The sequence below is a fragment of the Cygnus atratus genome, chromosome 1 (assembly GCF_013377495.2).
Source record: "Cygnus atratus isolate AKBS03 ecotype Queensland, Australia chromosome 1, CAtr_DNAZoo_HiC_assembly, whole genome shotgun sequence".
In the NCBI taxonomy this organism is placed as follows: domain Eukaryota; kingdom Metazoa; phylum Chordata; class Aves; order Anseriformes; family Anatidae; genus Cygnus; species Cygnus atratus.
The window spans coordinates 55,259,048-55,284,621 of record NC_066362.1 but is presented as its reverse complement, the minus strand read 5'-3'; the positions used below and the strand labels follow the sequence as shown (position 1 = coordinate 55,284,621).

Genomic DNA, 25,574 nt, shown 5'->3' with positions numbered 1-25,574 from the left:
AAGGCATGGAAAGAGCTGGAGAATATATTGAGTGCTACCTGGGACAGAGTGACCTGCTGACTGCCAGCATGTGCTTTTGTCCTTGCAGTCCTGCACAGGGGCCTGTGAGATTGGCAGCACGGAATGGAGAGGGTAAGAAGAAGACGTGTTAAAAGCAGTCAAGGAGGAGGGACTGCTGATACTCATATCCAGGTGAGCCCCATTTCATGGCCGCTGTAGTTCTGTGTGGCCAAAAATGAGCAGTGAAAGTCCTGGTAAAATGATGTATGTCCATCCCCCTCCTGAGCAAATCACTTTTGAAAGACAATTGCCTGTTACTGCTATGGATAGCCAGTTTTCTTCCAGGTCGGAGATCTGTGCTCTGAATCTAAATGCATCTGTCCTCTGCCAAGAGCTACGTAGAGGAACAATAGGGTTTTACATAAAGGTTTTTAATGGTTTTCTTTCTATCATATTTAAATTATTAAAAATGGGATATTACATTCAAATAGTATGCCTTATAACAGCTCTGAGAACAACTAGTACCTGCTACATTAAAACCTCTAAATTGTGCATGCTGAAGGAAAGGGAAGGAAACTGCAGGAAATAGCCATGTAACCCTTAAGTGAGCACATACAGAGCTGCTGCTGCTGCTTTGATGTGCTCTTACACCACCAAGAGGTGCTCTTGACATGAGTTTCCCTCTGCATGTGAAGCGGGGTTGAGGGAAGGCAGGCACCCCTCTGGGGTTTCTTGTTCCCTTTGCTGAGTTTGAGGAAGACGTTATGGGAAAGAATTGCTCAGTGGGATGATTCTGCTCTGAGACACTTCCAGGGCTCTGGGTTTGCACAGCACCCATGTGGGATGGTGGGCAAGGGAGATGCGTAACATTAGCACTTTACCCCCAGAAAAATGCAAAGCAAAGAGGAATTTGGGTCATTCCACCTCTCCCCCTTTTTCTGTGGTGTTCTGTTCTCTCGGTGAGGACACAAAAAGGATCAGGGGCCTCTTTCAGAGCTGTTTGAGCTTCACAGCCCTGCACAAGAGGGCAGAAGCTGAGCAGGAGGCTTGTGCTTCAGCACAGAAGGAGTGGCAGGGAAATCCTTTCCTGGGGGGAACATGGGTCTCATTTCTTTGCATACAAGGGCCATGGCCTCAGAAGGTATTCTTATTACCCTGGTCCCTGATATAATTATTTTATATGACCTATTGCTCAGGCAATTCTGTGTGGCCAAGAGACATTTTCTGTGTGTGCTGGGCCTCCACCAAGGAAGACATTAGCTTGCTTCAGCATGGCTGAGCTGCAAACTGTCCCTCTTGCTATATTCCCCTTTTGCCTCTTCCCACTTCCCCATTCACACAGCTTCATACCATCTGTCTCCTGCTTTTAGTTCTTTCTTTGCTTCTATTCTTCTCCAAAGCTCCCACCCCTCCCTTTTGCTGCCCCCCTCTCCCCTCACTTCTGTGGTTTCCCACTAACTGCCACGTTTCTTTGAGAGCCTGCCCTGAATTCAGAGCTCAGATCATAAGTGGAACAGGGCGATGCATCTCAGGCCATGATGCTCTTTCTGATATGGCCATACCAGGGGTTCTCTATCCTAAATTTACTCCGTCAAGCAAAAGTTGATAAAAAACTGAAGTTTCCAATCCAGTTGCACTGAACACAAACTGCCTACGTTTATGACATAACTCAAAAGTAACTCAAGCTCAGAAGTAACTCAACTTGCAAATGGTGTTTATTTAGTCTTGGACCTGTCATGTTCATGGGCTTTCCTGAAGACCAGCCCTACTGAAGCTGGGGGGCAGCTGGTCCATACATTTTATTGTGGAGACAGGTCTGTCTTCTGGCTGTGACCACTCTCAGCTTTGCTGGTTTGGGGCAAAATAGTTGGTCCACTGCCAACCTCTTTTCTGGAGCACTGAGAGGGGTTCCACTCCTTCATCTCTTCTCCATTGTGTGCCTGGGTAAGCAGAAGACCTTTAAGGATCAAGGTCCTTGTGAGGGCTGATTCGTACTTGCACTTCCCTCACTTGAGAAGTTGTTTGCAGACTCCTAAATCACACTGAATTTTTTATGGCTTGGCCTTATCAGCTTCTCTGTACTTTTGCATGTCCCTGGTGATTCTGATATCAGTTTCCATTCTTACAGACACTTTGTTTTCAGCTGGTGACAGCCTCCACATCACTGATACTACTGTTACTTAATGCTGATAAATATAGATCAATATCTGACCGAGCATCTTTTCTCACTAGTTGCTCACGTGGTTCAACGGAATTTTTCACCTGTCTGTTGTTGTGGGGAGGTAACAGAGACTAGAGTAGAGGTGTAAATTCTAATTTAGTGTCAAATGCTTGACTTAGATCTCTTGCGTGCTAGCAGTCTTCATGCTTTATCAGTTGTTAGATAAACTGTTTTGTAAAACCAGATCTAATATGTCTTTTCACGGTAAGCTAGAATCTTCTAGGAAAGCTGCATGAGGGAAGTGAAAAGAGCTGTTCAGAGTACTAAGGAGGTCTATAGCTACTCTTTTACAAGACTAATATTTCCTGAACTACGAAAATAAAATCTTCCACTTGACTTCTACATTTCTGCAAAGGCGTAAAGCCTTAAGATTGCTGCACATCTGAATACAAGAAAAAATACTTCTGGCTCATCATTGAAGTTTATCAGACACCAAGCAAACCTCCTGTAATCTCTACAATATTTTATTTCCTTTTCTTTCCCCCCCATGGCCTTTTATAATCACCATCTTTCTAACTCAAAAATAAATTAATTCTAGTTTGTTGAACTAGTAAAAGCATTTGAGAACAGCCTATTTCGGGTACTCTGCACTAGTAACTTTACTTTCTGCCTTCACATTTCCATCCTGAGTTATTGCTCCGGCTGTCAGTCTGTGTTGCTTCTTGCAATTATTCTATTTGTTATATGAAAAACTGTGTTTTTGTCTTTTCTCTAGTACTGCTTTACCTTGGATCACCTCCTGAAGAGGCTATTGAAGTTGTACAAACCTGTACTTTGTCCCTCTGTGCATGGTTGTTGTAATAGTTGACATTGTCAGCACAGAAAAATATACAGCATTGGCATTGTCACTCTTTTTATCCCCTTGAAAGCAGTAGGAATTAGTTGTATTACATAATTATTTTAAGCTTATATCAATAGTCTGCCTAATGTACCAGGCCTGATGAGATGAGAACTGCTGGTCCAGCTGGGATGCCCCATTACAAACTCTCCCACCTCTTGCCTGCACAGCCCCAGCCTGATATAACCATGGCTGGAAAGGATGTGCAGTGGCAGTAGCAATTACTGGATCTAGCCCCAGTCTGCTATCAAAAGTGCTAATTTCCAGGGATTTGTCTCTTCTTCTCCCTGTTCTCAGCAGCTCAGGAGAAGAACTGCTTCTCATGTGGGCTGGTAGGTGTGAAAAGTGATAGGAGAGGACAAAAAGGGCCAAATCCCAACCCAACCCAAGACATATCCGACCTGTCCCAGTCCCCTTAACTTACCTTGATGCTAAGTAGGCCCCACAATACCCCCCTTGCCTCCCAGTCTTCTTGTTCCCTCATTGACACCTCTTCTTGCTTGGCTAAGAAAACTTTGTAGCTCTGGTTCAGGCCTGTCTTTGAGCAAGGAGTCACCAGTCCCATCTCTATCCTTTGCCTTGTTAAAATAATCTCTGCTGCCTGGAAAATGTTCGTTGGTTCTTCCTCTAGTCTCCTGTTTTTCCAGGAAGTGCATTACTCGATGAGACATGCCCTTGATGTGATCTGGGCTACTCTTTTCACAGATGTTGCAGTAGTCAACATAGTGGTTTTCTTCGAATGTATAGGCCACATGCACTCTAGATTTCTCTAGGAGAAATATGCCAGAATCAGTGCCCAATGTAAGAGCTGATGCCCTGAATGTAAGTATCTTGCAGCATAAGCTGATTTTTGCTGCATGTCAAATTTTCCTTGCTTAGTCTGTATGTGAGCCAGGCTCCATCTATGCTGACCTTACTGACAACACCAGTGGGAGAACCCACGTACTCTGAGCCACTGGCTATGGCATAGCTCTGACCACACAGTAAAACATTTAATTCTCATCTCCCCTAGGATCCATTTGATGTTTCTATAGCCCTGGGGTAAAGCTAAGTTTTATCACATGCTTGCTGTCTTGCTTGTTTGTTTGCTTACTTGCTTCCTTCCTCCCTTCTTCGTCTCTCTCGCTCTTTCTGTCTTTGTTTTTTCCTTTGTCTGCCCACTCTTTTTTCACTTGAAATAATGAAAGGCTTGTGTTGTAGCTCTTTCATGGTATTTTCATGCCACGAGCACAGAAAATGTGTTACATACTTAAGGGCATTTCCAGATGCATTGCTGGTTGTGATAATGTTACTAACCACCTGCGTTCACCACAAATTGTCTGTCTGGGGTGCTCAAGCTTGTTAACTTATCATTTGGGTCTAGGATTCCTAAAGAGAAAAACCACTTGTTTCCTCCAGGGTAAGCCTGGAACCATATCAGTTTGTGTGCCATGTGAATGGGTGAGGGAATAAGGGCATGGAGGGGGAGATATAATTACCCTGCACTTTGGAAAGAATGGGAGATGCTCTACGCTTACTATAGTCACATGATCCTGTCTCCCTTCTTGTGCTCCCTCATGAGAAATATCTCTTGCAGGTGTTTCATTATTACATGGAATAAAATTATGCAGTTTTCTAATGGTATATACCCTAGTCAGACTCCTCTAGCTGATATAAGTGAAAGCATTTAAAGTGTATCAAGAACAATCGCTGTTAAAAATAAAGGTGCCAAACTTAGCTGAATGAAAATAGTAGCGATCAGCATTGAACTAAATTAGAATAGAATAGAATAGAATAGAATAGAATAGAATAGAATAGAATAGAATAGAATAGTTCAGTTGGAAAGAACCTTCAAAGATTATCAAGTCCAACTACCTGACCACTTCAGGACTAACCAAAAGTTAAAACATATTACTAAGGGCATTACCCAAAAGCCTCTTGAACACTGTCAGGCATGGGGCATCAACCACCTTGCTAGGAACCACCTGTTCTAGCATTTGATCACCTGCATGGTAAATAATTTTTTCCTAATATCCAGTCTGAACCTCTCCCAGTGCAGCTTTATGTCATTCTGTTGTGTTCTGTTGTTGGTGAGCAGAAGAGATGGGTGCCTCCCTCTCCATTTTCCCTCTTTAGGAAGTTGCAGAGAGTAATGAGGTCACCTCTCAGCCTCCTCTTCTTGAAACTAGACAAACCAAGTGTCCTCAGCCTCTCCTCACAGAACATGTCTTCCAGCCCTTTTACAAGCTTTGTTGCCCTCCTCTGGACTCTTCCAAGTACCTTAACAATCTTTTTGTATTGTGGAGCCCAGAATTAGTAGGTAAGGTCCCAAAATAGGGCAGTCAGGGATTCCAAACAGGAGACAGGCAAAGATGTGGGAAGAAAGAAGCATGAAGGAGTTAAGAGATGAAGCACATATGGAGCAGAGACACAGGTACAGGCTTTGCATTGGTCTCCGTTGGAGTGGCTAGGAGTATTTCTGCACTGTACAGCGACATCCATTTTAGTGTTTGCAGGGTGTTTGTGGTTTGACCTGCCTAGAGACACATGTATTGGAACAGCTCTGATCAAGCTGTCTATATTTATCATCTACCCTTGAGGCAGGCAAATCAGGTCTTCCAAAGAAGTGCCTTAAGCTGGTAAGTCTGCTTAATGTCAGCTGAAACATCTGCTGAAACATCTTTTTTTTATGGAAAACAATGGTGGCAGTACTGGAGGTGATATGCTGGACCCATCCCCAGTGCAGGAACTGGGACACTGGGCTGGGCTGTGTGCTAGTGAATTCTCCTCTGATGTGGCCCAAAATCTCAAGACAGATAAAAAATCTCAAGGGTGGGCTCTTGGCAAGCTGTGAACCAAAGGCAAGCTTCTCATAAACTTTAAAAACAGGAATTGTGCATGCTGAAGGTCAGGGCAGACATGGGTATGATGATTTGAAATCAGTTTGCATAATAAAGCTTTCTCTCTTCTTCCTTTCATCCCTCCCAAATTAGCTTCTAGATTCTTCTCTAAAACTATTGACCCTGAACATGGAAAGTAAGTGGTGAATGTTTGCCACTAACTCTTCCTAACAATCACAGGTTATTTGTAGCTTCGCCTCCAGCTGCCTGCGTGGAGCCATCCTGAATTTCTGCCACCTCTTGACACAATGCCTTCAAGGTTGGGATATCTCCTACTTTTGTTTGGAAGTTCATTAGAGCACTTTTCCTTTGCTGTCCTGCTCAAGGCCTGCTGTGAGTACAGCAACAGCTGGGGATGCTAAGGATGTAGAGTGCTCCAGAGGTAAATATTCACACATGGACAGGAGCTGTCCCTCAACAGCTTCAGTCCTGCTAGAGGAAGCAAGAGTCCTGCCTGGGCATTACATCTGGTTTGATTTTTACCTTGATCTATTTATTCATCAGTTCTTCTGGCTCTGGTGTGGCGATCTCCTTTTTTTTTTCCCCACATTGCCAATGTCAGAGATCTACCACGGAAAGCAAGAATGACAGTGTACATGGTAACCAAATACAACTAACTCAAGGGGAAGTGAGGGGAACACAGCTTTCTGGAACTATGTGTATGTGTACGTGTGGGAGGGACTGGGGGAATGGAACATCTCTCCTGTCTCACAGATGAAGAGAGAACCACAGGTTCCCTCTAAAAACGTTTTAACCCAGCTTTTCCATCATCTTTCCTCCTTGGTTCAGTTTGTTAGTGGAAGAAGGAGCAAGACCTACAGTAAACATCACATAGTGGGGGGTGAGGGAGGGAAAAGAAGAAAAAGACGCTCTTCTCCCCAGCCTCCATCAACCACCCTCCAGTTCTGGAGCATTCACCCGCCCACAACCTGCTGCAGAATTAACACAGGAAGAATCTTTCCTTTAAAATGAAACCACTTCCTGAATTAGATGGGTTTTCTGAATCAGGAACTTCCTTTTATCCTCCTCTGTCACTGGAGTGTCCCAGATAAAATCCTGAGGTACCGTCACTGCTCAATTCAGTCCCCTCAAACACAAATATGGGCTCAGATGTTCACCTCAAAAGCTGCTGGGGTGGATTTGCATTGCATATTTGTGGATTTGCACTGCAGAAGTAGCCAAGGAGCCTCTGCTAGGTCGGAGCAGCGTGCACACACAGCTTCCTTCACTGATACAAGCTCATGAGATGTGGTCGGAGGGACGAGGACGGGAAGGGAGGAGCCAGAGGGCAACCCGCCCCCCCTAAAGCTGCTGCAATTTTGGTCACTGGCTACAAGTCGTTTCAGTTCTGTGAAGTGTCTGAGCAAGCAGAAAGCAAGGAAGAACAACACCTTTGTGGAAAACACGTTGGGCTCTTCAGGATGGACTTTTCTCCTGCTGGTAAGCCTCGACCACCTTTTGTCTTGTTTTCAGTGAGGGCTGTGCACCCAGTTTGACGGGGCAGAGCACACCATGAAATCCCAGTGGTGAGTGAATGCTGCTGCTGGTGGCAGGAGGAATGAGATGGTGGAAGATCCCTGGTGGTACAGTTACTTGCTTGGCAGCCTTGAGCAGCAGGCATGGTTTTGCTTTTACTTGCTCTTTCATGAGGAAACTCCTTTCAGCTCAGGAGAAATGCTCCCACTGACCTGAACGTCTCTTGTGCTCAGAGTGCCTACTGTGCTGGTGATCCTAAGCTGAGCTGACTCGGGGATATCAAGGGTTTATGCAACACTTGGGATGAGCACCTATAAGCTTTGGCTTCTCTCCATGCAACTTTGGCATGGCTTGCAAGCTCCTCTGTGGTGTTTCCCTACAGCCTGCAGAGGCTGGCTTGCATTTGCAGAGTGTCTCATGCAGTTGGGTGTCCAAGTGCAACAAGCTCGCTAGTCTTTTGGCACTGGTAGCCTCTCTTGCTTATGTTTGTCAAAGGTTAGTGACTATATTCGTGTTCTAACACCTGAAAGTGACCTGCAGGTGGGCTTGCCTTGTCCTGAAATAATCTAAAAAAGCAGGTGTGGGTGGGGAAGGTAAGCCACATCTGAGGAACTGAGAGAGATCTCGGGTTTTATTTCCTAGTTCAGCAGATGGTGGATAAAGTGGTAGGGATTCAGCAGAGAAAGGGACACTACTGGACTGAACATTTTCAGCCTTCTTCTGAAGCTCTATGCATCCATATGTCTGAGAGTGGGAAGGACTGAGGCTGAACAAGGGCCAGGAAGAAAAGGGATCATTGTGGAATGGCCCTGCTGTGTCTGACCCCCTGTCCTAGCCAGCTCTTGCGTGTAGGAAGTGGAACAGAGAATGAAGGGGAAAAAAGCAGTGCCCGCTTTGAACAACTCTTCTGCACCTTTCAGCTCCTTAGTCAAAAAAAAAGAGCACGATCAAACTGCATACCAGGCTTGCTTGGCAGAAAAATTGGTAGGACCAATTTCTGGCAGAGCTCTTGCCAGCATCTGGCTATTCATGTTGGTGAAAGCAGGGCTCTTCAGGTCACCTGGCCCTCACCACCTGAAATCCATGGTGGACAAAGTTGCTGCGAGACAAACCGGGCAGGAGGAGATGGGATACTTCATGTTTTGCTTCTTCTTTTGGGGTGTGCTTTCTGCAGAAGTGGAGGCCCTCAGAACAGATGGTGCGACACTCATTCACTCAAGTTGTGCATTGCCAAGCTGTTTGTCTTAAATTTGCACACTGCAGTAGTGCAGTGGGGTTCTGCTCTTCTTCACACCTTTCCCCCCTGTAGCTGGATTGTGCAAATTCTATCTCTGTGAGGTCCATTTTGAATTTTTTCTGGCAGCGGCTGGTGGAGAACTGTAGAGCTGCAAGAGGGAGACAGATTGGGTGGGAGGGACTGAGGAGCTGGAGAGCTTCCTGCTACCGACCTGGCACTAGTGTAGGTGGTGGTCTGCACAGGAGATGACACGGAAGCTGTATTAATAAAAATAAATAAGTGAATAAATAAAGAATTGAGGTGAAATTCTCCTACCAGACAGCCTCACTCATGCAGGAGGTGCCCACCAGGATGCCCTGCTTGTGTGTTGCTATGGGTAGGTGTTCCCAAACCCACACTCAGAGCCCTACCTTACTGTGCAAATGGGCCAGCCGAACCTCTGCTGTCATGCTGTGGGTGGGTAGCACATGGATGGTCTGTAATGGTGCTACAGACACAGTCATTCTTGATAACCTTCTGCTGATGTTTCTGCAGTCCATCCTTCTAGCTCTCCTGTGTGCTCACTTCCCACTTCTATTCTCCAAATGCCACATTCTCCATTCATGTACTTTTGCCTGGGATTGAGGACTTATCACGTGGGCAGCTCTGCACAGCCCATGGCCATGGGAAATGAATTCTTTGTTCTTCTCTTTGCTGGTCACCCAGACTTTTGGGTAACTTCAGCCTGCCCTCCAGATGGGGAGGCTGAGGCCGTAAGTCTCCACAACTGCAACTGAAGTCTGTGTTCTGTTTTGAGAAGCAGCGCCAAGAATACAAGCCTGGGCAATTCGTGAAGAACTGGCAGGTCTTCATGACCTCAGCCTCAAGGTGTAAGTCCCACAAGTGCCATGCTCATGTGCATTCCTTTCAACATTTGCTCTCTGAAAATAAATTGCAAGCAGCAACTTCAAGTCCTCTCTGGAGAGGATGCCAACCAGTATCAACATTGTTTGCATGTTGTGCATGGACTTACAGACTTCATGGTGGCAGCATCCCCCTGAAACTTGTGGGTGTTCTTCACCAGTGTGAAATTTCCCTTGTGCAGAGAAGCCTGACAAGGGCTATGCTTCATCTGTGTCCTGATCTAGCCCTAGAGAGAAGTGGAACTTGGTGGTCGTGAGGACTTTGACAGCTCTGAAAGCCGTTCCCCAGCACCCAGGTGCAGGGCTGAATTCCCTGTGCCATTGCAAGGGGCTGGAGTGAGCCAGGCGGTGACTGACTCAGAGCCTCCCTCTCCTACTGATGTGGCTCATTCTGAAAGTGGAGAAGGAAGGAGAGGCAAGGCAGTCTGCTCCTATTCACTCATCTGCTGCTTGCCCAGCTGCCTTTGCTGCTTTCTGTGCCTTTCTGTGGACAGTTCCCCAAATGAGCCTTTTTCATTCACTTCCCCTAATTGTAGACCCCAATGCATACAGTAAAGTTGATGAACAGCCTCAAAATAGCCTTCAGCAGAGCATTAGGCCTTCTGTTAGGGAAGCAGAGTAACGTGCAGGAACTGACCTCAGAATTATTTTCTGAGGATATCGGGGACTTAAGCTGTTTAGGAAACTTAGGAAACCTTACAAGGACCTTCTGTGCAACTCTGTGTAAATCACTCTCAAATTTTGCTCCAGGCATCATTCTCCTTCCCATTTCACCCTGTCTTGTCTCTTGATTCCTTCCCCTGCTTCGTGACTCACATGCTTCTTCTCATCCACCCTCCCCACGCACAGTCTTTCCCACACAGTTCTCATTTTAACACACCGGACAGGTAAATCACTTGGGGTTTTCAGAGGTTCGGGAGGAAGGGGGACAGAGTTATTTACAATCTCAGTGGGGGTCGTGTGGGTGAGATGGTGCCCTCTGGGAGCCTCAGGTCTCTTTGAGATGCTTTGGGCTGCTTCGGCAGACAGGGAACAACTGAAGCAAAGCAACCAGCCACACCACAGACTTTGTGCATGGGGTGGGGGGAAGGAGAGGTTCCTCAGGTAAGTCCTGCTGCAGGGCTTCGTTGGAAAGAAATATGTGACAGCGTCTGAGCGAGAATGTGACAAATAATTCCATAATTACTGGACCCTACAGGGGTGAGGGAAATAAAGCTGAGGAGACTGAGAGGCTGGCTTCATCTCCTGCAGACTCCAGACCCAAAGTAAACTGAAAGACCCAGGCGCTGCTCACAGGCAGGGCTGACGTTCAAGGGGAAGTCAGCGACCCGCCTGATGAGCAGCAAAGCCACTGCGCTGCGAGCTGCCAAGTGACACGGGTTTTCCTCCTCTCTTGACCGTCCTCAGCAGCAGGCAGCTTCTTTCAGCTCTTCGTGAGGGCTGTCCACAGAGCTGGGAGGGGACGTGAGCCTTTGCCATCCCTGGTTTCATGCTGTCTGCTTGCCTGGTGCTTTCCCCCCAGCAATGCACAGCCTCTCCCCTGGGAATGCAATGCTTTAAAGCAGCTGCAGGAGCGATGGGGAGAGGCTGCAGCCTGAGAAAGGTGAGAGCACACTTTAGTGTGACTTAGATCATGGAAACCCAACCAGCCAGGAGGATGGGGGAAAGATCAGAAGCAGGGAAAGCAGGTCTTTATAGGCTGTTGTGTCCATGGCAGGAAAGAACAATATGGACTCCAAGATGACTGCCTTTGTCCTCTTTTCCTTTTGTCTCTCTTGGCTGGTTCCTTCCCCTTTTTCCCCACTCATATTTATAGCAGTTGTTTTGCATGTGAGAGCCACACTAAGAGAATTTCCAAGGCAGCTGGTTCCACTTCCTCTTTTTCCAGGAAGATGGGAGGCCCAGGGGATTTTGGCTTATGAAACAATGGAGCAGGGCATCCATTAAGTTGCCCTGACTTGCTGGGGAATCTCTCTCTCAGTGCTCAGATGCAGCAAGGATTCTGGCTGCAAGTTCTGCAGTGAGCTCCCAGTAGCTCCACTGCCCTCAGCCTTGTGTGAGCCCCCTGTGTTTTCCTGGGGCTTACCATCTGCTTTGCCTCTCTGTGCTGCCACCTCCTCTTTCTCCTTGCTGGAGAGGCTGTGTTTCAGCAGGATTATATTTAGCAGCAGTGCTGTCACCCCAATTCTTCTAAGTCTTTTATGAATCATTTTGTGGTCTCCTTGGCTCTGTTGTTATCTGTTTGACTTCCTGTACATTGCAAGGAAGCCTGTTCGTATTTCTGTATTGTCTGTAGTCCACAGTGGGGAGGAAAGCAGATTAACAGCCTCCCACAGATGCTTCTTCTTCAGCAAGGCTTTCATTCCCCAGATCCTGCCCTCAGACTTGAAAAATCTTGATTCTCTTTCTCAACCCATTTTTGTCTCTAGCTGTGGTGGATCAATCAATGAAGCAAGTGTCTCTTCATGGGAGGCTTGGAGTTAGATGGAGTATTTAGGTCACAGGTTGCTTGAACCAAAAGGCCTTGTACATAAGGGTGACTGACACAAAAAACACCAAAGAGCATTTGGTAAGACCTCTTCATTGTGCTTGCAATGACTAAAACTGGTTGTGTGGGTGGGTGGGGGGGTTGCTGCAGGATTAGAGGTCTACTAGCAGAGAGGCTGGCTACTAGGCGGGATATATGAGGCTGTGCTGCTGGCTCTGGACTGAGAAACTTTTGCAAGGCAAAGCTCAGGCACAGTGGCTGCAACAGCAGGGAACATAGATGTTGGAGCATAGGAATCAGAGCTGCTGTGACATGACCCTTGGAGAGGATAGGCACTGAGAAATTGAGATGGCTTTTCCTGTGATTATGTTGGCCTCAGTACTACTTTCACAGGCAACGGTTTGCTCTTTCAGGGTCATCTGACCTGAGCGAGGCTGAAGAGGCTGAAATAGAGACAATAAAGCAGCACAGAGAAGAGCTCTTAGAGGACATTAAGGTAAGGACTATCCTGTTCCTCCTGTCTGCCTAACCTCCTCAAAACTCTTCACCAAGGAATCTCTACGCATAACAGTTCAGGCCATGCAGAAGTGCTCCTGAGCACTTGCTTTGGCATGATCCAAGTTGAATTCTGAGCTGCAGGCTGCCCTGTCGTATTTGTCACCAGCATTCATCCAACCTGTGGTACTATCATCAGCTACCATAATGGGTTATTTGAGAAAGAGTGATCAGTTCATTAACAGGGATGAACTGGGATTGCATATTTAGGGTTAAGGAAATTAGTGTGATTTTACTAGATCATATTGGCAGAGATCTGACTCAGCATCTATGGTTATTTCAAATTATTGATTACCTTATAATGACATATCAGTCTGAGTTACCTGCTGCATCCGTCTTTTTTTTCAAACTTTTGTTCCATTCATGGACCTTTAAGTCCTCCTTGAAGGACCCAGTTTCTTTCGGAAGGTGTGATGGAACATCCTTCCACACAAGCTTCCATGGTTGAATTTGCTTTTCTTCTTTTCTTTTAGCAGACCCAAACATTTCTCCACTGACTCCTAAACAGTCTGAAAGTGACAGATTCAAAATCAGTCCGTATTACCACATCACAGTCATGCATGGGGCTGTACAGCTTCTGCTCTTCTGCCTCCATCACCATGGAATGTGTGCTCTCATCTTGCACTGAGTTTGCATGCACAGCATGAGGATGTCCGGATACCTGGAGAATGAGTGCAGTATCTCCTTGAATAGAGTAAAGGATTAAGCCAAACTACCTATCACTTCTCAGGCTTCCAGACTTAACATTTCTGCTGCAAAATCAGAATGGTGTCTTGCCTCCTCTTACAAAACAGACTGTGAATGTATGTGCATGTGGTTTGCTTGGGCTTGTTTTTTTATCTCTTCGGTTTTCAGGATGGGCAATGGGCACTGTAGGAAGTATGATATTTGAGCAGGAATACTACATTTTTTACCCACTATGGACAGAGAAAAGATGCTAGGCTGCACTGACCCTTATTCTAAATACTAAAGCCATTAGCCAGTCGGGTGTGCATTGTCCAGTGTAACAGGATGTGTTCAGGTGAACAGGTACCTAGAAAATAGAAATCTTTTCCCATCTGGATTTCTTCAGAATCTATTTAGCAATACACTTTAACACAAAGACTAGGGACAGGGGGGTTGTTGTCTGGTGGGGGAAAAAGAGGAGGAAAGAGGACAGGCCTAATCTTGCTTGCTACACCACCAAAAGACAGTAGAGAAGAAAATAACAAAACTGATAATCATTTGAAACTCAGGAGCTAAGATCACGTATTTGTGACAGTTGTGCAATATCTAACGCTTATTAAGGAACACGCCCAGCTCTGGCAAACTGACGAAGCAAAACAAAATGAAGGTCAGAGCAAAACTGAAGTCCAGAAGATCTTTTAAATTGTAGGATATTGGAGAACTTCAGTTTCTCTGCTAGGGTGCACACCACCACTGTATCCTCACTCCTAGTTGAGGCAAAATTTTTCATATAACAACTCTTCTTTTCTTGCCTATTCTGGTTTGCAAAAGGAATAATTTGAGTGATTCCTGGAAGAGAGTTGTGATGCACTCTGGCTCTGAGGGGGACCCAAATTACAGAAGGAAAACAAGGAGATGCCGAGATCGTGGTTTCCTTGGTAACACAGAATATCCAGCCAAGAAGGCTATGGCCCGTCACGAACATAAAGGAAACTGTATTCTGCAACTGACTCTTAAAATTTGTCAGTGGTTCCTTTTCTTTTTGTCCTCCTCTCTTCTTTCTTCACCTAAAGACAGGTATCAGCTCACTGGTATTGAGTGATAGAAGCATTAAAAACTCTGTATTTCACAACGTGGCCATTTCTGGTCCACATTGACCTCCCAGTTACTGGTTCCACTTCCCCTATCCTGGATGTGTAACTAGGCTATGCAAAGCAAAAACTAGAAGGAAATGTGCATGATGTAGAGTCACATCTAATATTGTTTGAAGAATTGAAGTCAGCACTGGGATGAGTTCTTGGACTCATCTGTGCTGACTAAGCTTGATTATCCAGCCCTGAATGACAGCAGACATGGGAATATCCTCTGCACCTTCATTCCATTATTATTATTTTTTTTCAGCTGGAATCCCTTTTGGATGGGCAAGGTCACATCGAAGTTGTGCACGTTTCACAGACACCCTTGCCTGGTTCTGACTATCTGACCTGGCCTTCTCCTATAACTGAGGGAAGAAGTAAAATATGCTCCTTACATCTGTTGCTTTTCCCTCAATCACTTTCACTCTCCTGATATTTCTTTTGCAGAAGTTGAAGGAACAGATTGCCCAGGTGTTTGCAGAGATTGAATGCTTCCAAAATGAAGAGAGGCAAGAGACAGACCATAACCCTGGGGAGCAGACCAGGCAAGTGGAACAAGATGGGTATTCCTTTGTTTATAGTCTCCCTCTTGATGTTGAGAAAACAAAAGCACCAGTGGGGTCTGGATCACAACAAGGACAGGAAAATGATGACAGGAATGCTATTCTCCTCTGAGATTTCCCTTTCTTTCTGGGCAGTTAAACATCTTACCTGGGGATATCTGAGTTGCCTTGTGAGTGTCCTAAGTGAAACACCTTTATTATAAGTTTGACTTCCCTTCTTTGTGTTTGCAGCAAACTATCACAGAGGGATAAACTTCTGTCCCTGGGTCGGAAGAAATTCAACATGGACCCTGCAAAGGTAGGATTTGCTCATTCCAGCTATGAGGAGAAAGCTGTGAGGAAGAGGTTCTCATGGCTACTGGTCCACTTGCAGCTGCCCATGCCAAAGGAACTATGTCCAGAGAGTGTGGGGCTGGTTTCCTACCTTGCTAAGGCTCCAGTCAGTAGCACCTTCCTTTCTATCCCTGAATAAGGTATTTTGATAAGATCAAGCTATGTTGCCTTCCCACATCAAGTAGGGCACTCCCCACATAGGGCATCCTATCAGATGCAAACCAAAGCTAAAAGAAATAAAGGGAGGATGGTTTAACATTGTCGGTGTATCAAGAGATATTTTATTCCTCAGACCAGCTCTTTTTGCCTGTATGAGGCTGAGAATTGCCCGTAATGTGATGGAGGGGGATAAAGTAAGGAGAAGGTGGGAAGTTCTGAGAGTGTGTCAGGTTCCTTGGTTCTTTCAGAACAGAAGTGGCCAACCTGCCTCTGTTGGTTAGGAATTAGTTTTGGTTTCATTCGTACCAGTTGGACTGAGGAGCGAGTCTAGATCCTCCACTTTCTGAGATTCTCACCAGTGGGGTCTAGACCCCATAGCCTTCAGCCCTCTGCAGAAAGCTGCATGACTAAGTAGAGAAGATGTGAGAAAGACAGTTTTGTCTTCCTTCCACCTTACTGGTGGGCCAATTTTTGAGCTCTATAAAGAAAACCACAAGCTGCACTGAACAACCGCTCATCAGCAGCTAACCACAGCTAGCAGCTTGGACAACTGCTGGTCTGAGTGTCAACTTTACATCCCTCCTTCCCTCCTCTGCTGAGACCATCAGGATGCCTTCCCCAGCCCACACTGCAGTTGGAGTGCATGTCAATCCCTGGACATCCCTCTGCCAGTGGGAGCTGTTTTAAAGGACTGATAATGGTGCTTCCAGCTCACGTGAGAGCAGGCTTCCTTTCTGTCTTTTTGTCTGACCTTGGTTTGAGGCCCCAGAGGTGTATGTCTCTATAGCACTGTGCCATGCTGTGCAGAAATGCCCAAATTAATTCTGACTCCAAACTATTTTAGTGTTATTAGTTCAATGCTGATCAGCCTGGTCAAACTCCTACACTATGTGTCCATATTGTTTTTAATTTAGAATAAGCACACCCAGATCTCTGTTTATTGCTCCCCTTTTTCTACATACTTTAGGCTGATAAGTCTTGCAGTGCAGGGAACTTTCTTTACTACTTCCTGCTAAGGTTGTATTTCATCCAGGCAATGCTGATGAAATGAGTTCCTATCTCCAAGTGCTCAGGGCAAGTTCCCGAGTCTAGGGGAGGTAAGCGTCAGGAATACGGCTGAACAAAATCTTTTGGGAGAAATGTTTTCTTCTGGAAAATGGAGCTCCACCGTCACTGCAATAATTTGCGAAATTAAATTGATCTAACTGAAATTTCATCTGGGGAAAAAGAAGGGAAAATAGTGTGGAGAAATCTCCCAAACATTCCAATTTCTTCTTTTGAAACTGCTTTTTCTTTGGGGCATTATAGAAATAGTTTTTTATATATTACAAGGCAAAGTGAATTGATTCTGTTGAAGTAGAACATTTTGATGGATCTAAAACAATTTTCATTCCTTTATTGCATTTTGTGAGGAGAACTGCAGCGTGGTCTGGAGAATTGCAGTGTTCTTAGATATTGTTATGAATCTGAACCAAACTGCAACTTTCTGTAACTTTGAAAATCATAAAATTCTCTCTAAAATAGAATGTTGGCTGTTTGCGCAGCCAAGCTCAGACTCTCTATATTTTTTAAAAAACACACTCCATCCTTACTGGCTTGGGAAGATGGAGCTTAAGAGATTGCAGACTTTTCTGTTCTGTGGCCTACAAGAAAATTTTGGGGGAAAAAAAGTCTCAAGCCCACATTTTTGTTTGAATATATTTTTTAATTAGGTCTTCTTATTTTCAAGCAAACATTTTTCTTTAAGTTGATTTGGAAAAAAATGGCAATTAGGGACAGGATACTAAGATACTTTGATTGAAAATGTTAAAATGAACACTTTTGACTGCCTTAAATCTACCTGACTGTTTGGACTTTTGGCCTACACTGCCCTTTTTTGTTTGCTTTAGTTTCCAGTTCAGTGAAATATTTCTCCAAGTCTATAGATGAACTGGGTGTGAGACTGACCCACTGTAGTAGACAAAGATAGATGGAATAAGGGTGGGGAGATGGCAGTGGCCTCTCATGGAGGGGCTGGGGACTAACAGAGGAGACAAAATACTCAAAACTAGGGAAGGTTGATATCAGGATATTGAAGTCCTACCTTTGCACCAGCCCAAAAATCTGTCTAACTTTGCTGTCTTGCTTCTCCTCTCCCAGGGGATCCAGTACCTGATTGAGCAACAGCTATTGTCCTCAGACCTGCAGGAGATCGCCAAATTCCTCCACAAGGGTGAAGGCCTGAACAAGACAGCCATTGGGGATTACCTGGGTGGGAGGTGAGCTACCCAGCCTGGATGAGGAGGCCCGTTGGAGGTTCTGTCCTGCCTGGCCCCTCTCAGCCACTCTTTTAGATGACTCCTGGGAGACCACAGGCAGGAGATCACTGAATGTGATCTCACACTGCAGTGGGCTCGGTGGGCAGGACACCTTGGAGGATGTCCTTTGGAGTGTGGCTAAGGCTGGCTGTATGGACTACCTGTCCTTCCATCTGTACTGGAGTCAGTCTTCCCAGACAAGACTGGTGCCCATGCATCTTGGCTCCTTGTTGGGTAGAGGGGATGGGGAGGCTGGGAGGGAGCCAGGTGCATGTCGTCACACCACAGGGCATCCAAACTGAGCAGGGCCAAAGCTCTCTTCTAATCTTTTCCCTCTGTCCTCTCCCAGGGACCCCACAAACATTCAGATCCTCCAAGCTTTCGTGACATGTCACCAGTTTGCCAATCTCAACCTGGTGCAGGCACTAAGGTGAGTGAGCGTGTAGGAAGTAGCAGATGGAGCTGGAACCTGCTCAGCCACTGGGTCTTACTACTCAGGAAGGTGATGAAAGCCACACTGGGATGAGATGGGGCATCCCAAGGCCCTGCTGTGTGTGTTGGTTCTAAGCCTGTTTCTCTGCGAGGTGTTAACATAACTTTCCTTGGAAGACCTCTTTCATGGCCTGTAGAAGGTTCGAGCCATTTACAGAGAAGATGGGGAAAGCAAGGTGGGTCATTCGTAGCTTCAGTGGATGGGGTAACTTATTTTTTGTACCAGGAAATATATCAGTCCACAGTGTCCACTATGTCAGTGACAAAGTGAATTCTGCCTTAGAGCAACTCATTCTCTTACAGGCCAGCAGAGCACTCCCTAGGGAAAAGGATGTTTACAGTATGTTCAGTTCTGCTTCCTCCTTTTAGGGAGTTTAAGGCTGATGAACCCAAGGAATTTGTAGAGAGAGAAACAGATCTCCTGCTTCCTGTGCTGTGTTGTTTCCCTGGTGTGATGGGATGCCTTCTTGTATTTTCGTGGTGTCTCATGGGCTGAGAGAAGGGATAAAAGTCCCTTGCAGACCATCTGACTAACCCTCTGACATGCTACTCCTGACAGACAGTTCCTATGGAGCTTCCGGCTGCCTGGGGAAGCACAGAAGATTGACCGCATGATGGAGGCCTTTGCCAACTGGTACTGCAAGTGTAACCCAGGAGTATTCCAGTCCACAGGTAGTTATGGGGAGAAGAAGGCCTGTGAAGCTGAGATCCACTGTTTCCTAGAGAGAGGAGCCTTCCTTTCCAATTCACAATGCACAGAAAGCATCACTTGGAAGTGTGGATGCCGTCTTTCATATTCTCTTACCTTAAGTTAAAAGAGGCAGACCAGTTCCTGTGAAGCTTTTCAGTAGGCTGAGGGATCTTCAGTCCTCATTTTGCTACTGTGCTCCATCCCATCCCAACAGGGATTAGGCTTGAGAAGTGCTCCCAGCCCCATGTGAAGTGCACCTCATTACAGCAAGGATAGGACTTACAGACATGGGTCTGTAGAAACTTTCCTGCTAGCAGAGCTGTTACCTGACCAGATCTCTCCAGCTTGCCATCATAGGAGATCAACTCTCCTCTAGCCCTGTCTGTCTTTCTTCTAGCATAGGAGAAATCTCCCTGTTCCTCCTACAGCTGAGGGGGTGAGGCTGTTCACCAGTAACTGGAGCCCAGCTACCTGTTAGAATGGGGATTGATTTGCCCTCTAAGACAAATGCCATCAGTCCTGTTTTTCCTTTCTCATTGACAGATACCTGTTATATACTCTCCTTCTCTATCATCATGCTTAACACTAGCCTGCACAATCCCAATGTGAAAGATAAACCCCCATTTGAAAGATTTGTATCCATCAACCGAGGCATTGACAATGGAGCAGACCTGCCAGAAGAGCTTTTAAAGGTAAGAAACGCTCTGGTCTCCCGTTTTCCCTCGCTCCTGTTTTCTCTCTGGCTTGGGGTCCACTGAGAATCAAAGGTCCATAGGTCTCAGTGTAATGCAGGTCTATTGACCTTCTGCCCTGTAAGGGGGAGGGCTACTCAAGGAAAAAGAGAAATAGGTACAAAAACAAATCTGGAAAACATGGAAACATCTTTGGAGAGAGGCTGTACATGTGCTTGTTGGTGAGAACAAGAGAAACATGTCTGGAGACATTCAGTGAATAGCAGTATGGGTTTAAGCAAGTTTGTCTTTTTAAGCGTGTCTGTGTGAGAGAGGAACAGATATTGTAACTGTGAGCCAGAGGAGGACATACTGAGAGAGAGACACACACAAAGACAGAGCAAGTGTGTAAGAGATGGCCTAAATATGTGGCGTGCAGGCAAGTGCTCAGGGAGTGTGAGACAAAGACAACCTATAAAAGATGTCTGTGAGCAGCCCAGGGAGTGCAACACCACCTTTGTGGGAGGAAGTCGGGGGCAGAGTGGCGGGTCTCTGTGTGCTGTGTAGGTCTGAGGCTGTGTGAACGGGGCACCCACCTCTTTGGGACCTAGCTGGACACCTGGCTCCTTTAGCCATCTCAGAAAGCCCTAGTTTCCTAGGGAACTGGCTGTTTCTTGAGGATGTGTGCTTGTGTGGCAATGTTAATGTAGCCCAGAGTATGTATCCCTTCCCCTTGTTCATACCTAAATGAATACCTGTAGCTTTCTCCAGTATTCCCATCAGTCGGGGCCTGAATTCTCTCACAGCAGGATATATCTTTGTGCAAGTAGCACCAACAAGCCCCAGCTGAGTGTCAGGGTCTCTTTCAGCATCTATAAAGCTCTTAGCACGTCCATAGCATCTCTGATTCCAGAGGATGAAGATGCAGAAGGGGAGACAGAGATAGGAGAGGCACCTATTAGAAAAGCTGGAGCTACCAGTTTCCAGGGACTGTGCAGGCACAGGACCTGCCCTCTTAGGCAAGGTGGAAGTCGGCAGGCTTATGACATTTGTCTGATTTCACTCAGCCAACCTGGGTGGAATAACTCATGCTTTGCATCAAAGAGGCTGCCTGCACCCCATGTTTGGGTTTGCTGAGCAGCATCTCCTCAGGATAAAAGCTTTAGATTTTCTCCAGTATGTCATTTATTTCACATAATCTGGTGGAAGTTGCAGGAGCAACAAAAAAGTACACTTCTATTTTTTTTCATGACTTGGGTAATAAGTGATGGCAAATGCCAGTGATGTGAGCAACATCTTTGTACCCTTTGAAAGCTAGTAACCTGCCTCTGTCAATTCTGCTGTTATGAAAGTCACATTTAGTGTAATCATCAATGCCAAATGCCATGGTTCTGCGAAATATGTCTCCTTGCGGTCATGCAGATGCGCGTGTTGGTCTCTGCACACAAGCTCTCGGCAGAGTATTTGATCATTGGATGGTGCACCACCAACCCAGAGCCCAAATGGGGCTGCAGTCTGTGTCACCCACCTCCCACCCCTACACTTCCTTAGTATTACCTCGTTGCCACCCACAGCAGTCAGTCCTTGCATGACATGCTGAGGTCAGTCACTGCAGCCTGTTTTTGATATAGGTACGCGGTTTTGTGAGTTTCCAAAATGGGTCTCTCTCTTTTTTTTTTTTTCTTTCTTTTTTTGACACAGGATGCAGAAAATTTGCAATCACCTTTGAGGCCCTGTGAGGTGTACGTTGAGGGCTGTTGCATCCCCAGTACTCACTGTCCACCCTCCTCTCCCTTCACCTTCCCCTGTGTAGAGTGAAGGGCCTGGGATGGCTGTGTACAAGCTTTGTCAGAAGTGTGTCTTTCTTTCTTTCTCTCTCTCTCCCCCCTCCAATGCTCTGGGGCAGAATCTGTTTGAGAGCATAAAGAACGAGCCGTTCTCCATACCAGAAGATGATGGGAATGATCTGACGCATACTTTCTTCAACCCTAGCCGCGAGGGATGGCTACTGAAACTAGGTAAGGGACAGGCTTCCCCTAGCTCCTCTGAGTTCCCTGCCCTCATGCCGCCCATCACAAATCTCCCCCAGGAGCCCACTCAGGATCCAAAAACCCAGCCGGGCACCAGCATCTCCACTGTCCTTCCACTGCTGCAGTGGGGTGAGGCTGACACCTGCTGTTGAAATCTGCTGTTGAGCCTGCTTTCCCCTCCCAGCCCCCCTCCTACAGGGTCTCTCTGCTCCAAAAGGGGACCCAGAAAGATATCCCTCACCCCTCCCCGTTCGTAGGCCCATCACAGCAAAATTGGCTCCCTGTGTGTTGTGTGTCTCCTCCATATGGCATCAACTCAGTGGGGAGCACTGCAGTTTCCTCCTTGGGGCATGAAATCAGCCTGCCCATGTGTGTGTATAGAGCAGGGCTGGGGGGAGGATGGCAAAGTGTGGGACTAATGGCTTTTGAACCTCACTGCCTTTAGGAGGACGTGTGAAAACCTGGAAACGCCGCTGGTTCATTCTGACCGACAACTGCCTGTACTACTTTGAATACACCACGGTAAAGGATTAATTTTGGGTTGGGAAACTGTGTCCTGGGTGGTTACAGGTGGGGCCAGGGAGGAGCAGAGGGTAGGGGGCAGCTCTGTCCTTCAACCCCATGCTCCCAGACTGAGCTCAGACCTCCCTTCTCTCCTATGCTGTTTCTTCTGGTCTGGATGATGGGAGAGGCTGGACACTGAAGCCATTGCTGTGGCCTCCTGTAAATAAGCTCCCCATAGTGTTAATGCAGGCACACACTGCTCTCTTCACCTCCACAAAGACACACGTCTGGGAAATCGGAGAGGCTATGTATAGTGGCAGAGATGTGGGGGAACATCTTGGGTGTTAATTTATATTTCCTTGCCTGCAGGACAAAGAGCCTCTGGGCATTATCCCCCTGGAGAACCTATCAGTCCGGAAGGTGGATGACCCCAAAAAGCCAGTAAGTCTCCACTACTTGGTACTCTGCCAGTGCAGGCTCTCGGGTGGTCAGTGGGAAAAGAGGGTGCACGCACTGGTGAGAGCCAAGGTGGCTGGGGGCACGCTCTGGCTCTGGGGAGGTGGGTAGTGCTGTGGGGTTAGGGAACGTGCCCAGGAAGGGGCATTTTTTTCTTCTCTGTGCATCTTCTGTGCAAAGCCACTCCCCTGATATGGCATGACCTTGTGAGAAATACCTTCCATCTTTGTGGTAGCAAGCAAAAGAGAGGATGTCGCATCTACTCAAAAGGGGAAGAGATTTTTATATGTGAAGCAGGGTGACAGATCCCATAAGCTGTTCTGTGATAACTGTCGATACTCCACCTCTCCATAAAAGCTGTTTTAGTGTCCAGCCCTTCATACGAGGCATGTGTTTACCTCAGAGGGATGGTTTGGAGATCTAACATAGGAGGATTCTTGGGGCAGGGAAGGTGAGACTATTGCATTTCAAAGACAGTCAATGCTTTCCTCCCTTTTGAAAGCTCTCTGACCCTGTCACCCATGGCATAGCTTCCTTGCTCCCCCTGTCCTCTGCTGCAATTCCATTTTGTTCCCTTTCTGACAGAACTGCTTCGAGCTCTTCAATCCCAACTGCAAAGGTCAGAAGATCAAAGCCTGCAAAACAGATGGAGATGGGAAGGTGGTTGAAGGCAAGCATCAGTCCTACAAGATCTCAGCAGCCACACCAGCAGAACGTGATGAGTGGATTGAGGCAATAAGGTGAGGAGACCAGAAGTGGAAGCCTGAGCCTGTCTTTGTCCAGCCCTGGGACAGTCACACAATTTATTTGGCTACCAGGGAATACAGCCTGAAAAAGAGGGTGAAGAGAAAAGTTTGCAGCCTAACAACTGCTTGATGTCAAGGGGTTTTAAGGCCCCTTCTGGAGAATCTCTAACCATAGCTAAATTCTCCTCTACTTGCAAATCTCCAGTCCTACTTTTTGGTGAGCTCTCTGGGCAGGTTCAGGTAGGTTGCCTGTGCTGTCCTCCAGCATTAAATCTCTTGCTCTTGCTCTCATTTCCCTCTGTTTCCAGGACCAGCATAACACAGGATCCTTTCTATGATCTGGTCTCCGCCCGAAAGAAAAAGATTGCCAACAAAAACTGAGCCCTGAGCTGGTCACTGGCAGCAGGAAACTGTATTTGTTGGGCAGCTTCCCTCTCATGCGGGGCACTTCCAGTGAAGAAATTCAGAAGCATTGGCTCCCTCTGCCTCCCACATGGTAGAAAGATGTCTGACAGGACAACTTAGCAGATTTGCTTCTTCCCTTTCCAACCTGAAGGCAGAGGCACTGGGTGCAACCAACTGAGGACTGTCAGAGCTGTGGGCACAGCATGTCCCATGTCATAACACAAAGGCTGCACAGTGTCTAGCCTTTGGGTTCTTCCGTCTAGCTCCAGGCATGAAGGACAAGATTTGAGGGGAGAAGAGAATGTCTCCAGTACGTCTCCAGCCCCCAGGCAACCCCTCCAGCTATCAGTTGAGGCCTGGTTATTTTTCTGAGGAACTATGTGGGTGCTCTCAGGCCAGCAAAGCATGGTCCAGTCAGTTGCAGAGTAGAAAAGCTCCATTGGTTTCTCTTCCTTGAACAGAAGTGCAGTGGTTATGGCGAAGGTGCAGCTGATATTTAAGATCTCCAGGATGAAATCAGAGGACAAGGGAAAATAAGAAGCTCTCTGTTCAGAAGAGAGCCTCCTTACCTCTTCCTATAGCCATGAGGGCTATAATCCTGGAAAGTCCCTGCTCTGCAGCTGAGACATAGGTTTTAGGAAGTAACTGTTGTTAGATAGGGAGATAAGGTGTACAGTGAGTGTATAGAGGCTGCTGGGCCAGGGAAGCAGCTCTGGGTCTTTGTCTCTCTATTTTGATACTCAGGGACCACCACAGGTCCCCCTAGGGAAGAACCCCAAACACTAGCTCTCCTCCTGGCTGATGGCTTTCCAGCAAACTTTGCTTCCTTGCACCACCCCAGAGGCCCAGATCATGTATCTGAAAGGTCTGCAGCCAGCAGGCATGACAAATCAGAGGTGCATATAAACCACATGCACATACAGACAGGCATGCACACACACAGAGGCATTCCCACCTTCACAGACTGGTTTCACCTGGTGCCTGCTGCTTTTGTCTCTTGTGTGAAGAAATAAAAGTGTCTGAAACAAGCCGAAACCTCAGGGCAGCGCGATCGTTTTCGTGATAAAAGCAGAGGATGTGAGATAAGACGTGTCGTGTTCCTGTGTGTAGCAAAGCAGACGGAGCACCGCCGCAGCTCTGCAGTGCACCCAAGATGCAGGAGGGCTGAGCGCTGGCACAGGCGGGCAGCTCTTGGGAGAAATAAACGGGACAGGAGGAAAGGTGAAAAAGGGAATGGAAACACTGAGAGCTGGGAATGGCATGGATGCAAGTACTAGAGAGCCGGTATGGAAAATTACACTTGCAGGGTTAAAGGCCTCGATAATCTACTGCTATTTTACCCCTTACATTTCAGGGCTCTCCTAGTAAATACCGGGGCTCAGGTCTCTGCCTTTTTTCTTCCTGCAGAGGGCTCTATCCACCAGGAAATCTGCAGCAGAGCCTGCACCGCACGATTATTCATTCCAGTTATTTTTGCCTGAGCCACAGGAACGTTGAATTAATTTCGGGAGGCAGGGAGTGTGTCTCAGAGTTGAAGCACGCGCATACCCCGGAGAACGAACGTGAAGATTTTCTTCTGCTCGCGTCTGCAAATGTCTCCCGTGCTGAATCTCTTTGTCACTGATGTGATACGGAGTGAGTTTTTTGCCCACTGCTATGTAGTACATCTGCACACACACATCCGCTCTCGCTCTGGGTGCAATGCAGGAGGAAAGGTCACGTCCAGAGGTGGGAGGAGAAGTCAGAATCTGGCCCCTCATGCTGACGACATCTCCAGCATGTATAAAAGAAATGTACAAGATGCCCCAGAGCCTAAGATTTGGGTGAGA

The 25,574-nt window shown here is 46.8% G+C and overlaps 1 protein-coding gene across 1 annotated transcript; it reads left to right on the top strand.

The window, feature by feature from the left end:
• The first annotated feature begins 7,359 nt into the window (after positions 1 to 7,359).
• CYTH4 (cytohesin 4) lies at positions 7,360 to 23,721 on the top strand. Its single transcript, XM_035551970.1, has 13 exons — positions 7,360 to 7,378; positions 12,455 to 12,537; positions 14,846 to 14,943; positions 15,193 to 15,259; positions 17,593 to 17,711; positions 18,100 to 18,180; positions 18,802 to 18,914; positions 19,477 to 19,625; positions 21,511 to 21,622; positions 22,080 to 22,156; positions 22,508 to 22,579; positions 23,180 to 23,334; positions 23,649 to 23,721. Exons 1-13 carry the CDS (start codon positions 7,360 to 7,362, stop codon positions 23,719 to 23,721), a joined length of 1,218 nt encoding a protein of 405 aa, XP_035407863.1.
• Positions 23,722 to 25,574: the final 1,853 nt, after the last annotated feature.

Excerpts from the sequence above, each read along its gene's own strand:
- CYTH4 (XM_035551970.1), top strand. Across the intron at positions 21,623-22,079 it reads GGGATGGCTACTGAAACTAG|GAGGACGTGTGAAAACCTGG; the intron begins GTAAGGGACAGG and ends CACTGCCTTTAG. Across the intron at positions 22,157-22,507 it reads ACTACTTTGAATACACCACG|GACAAAGAGCCTCTGGGCAT; the intron begins GTAAAGGATTAA and ends CCTTGCCTGCAG.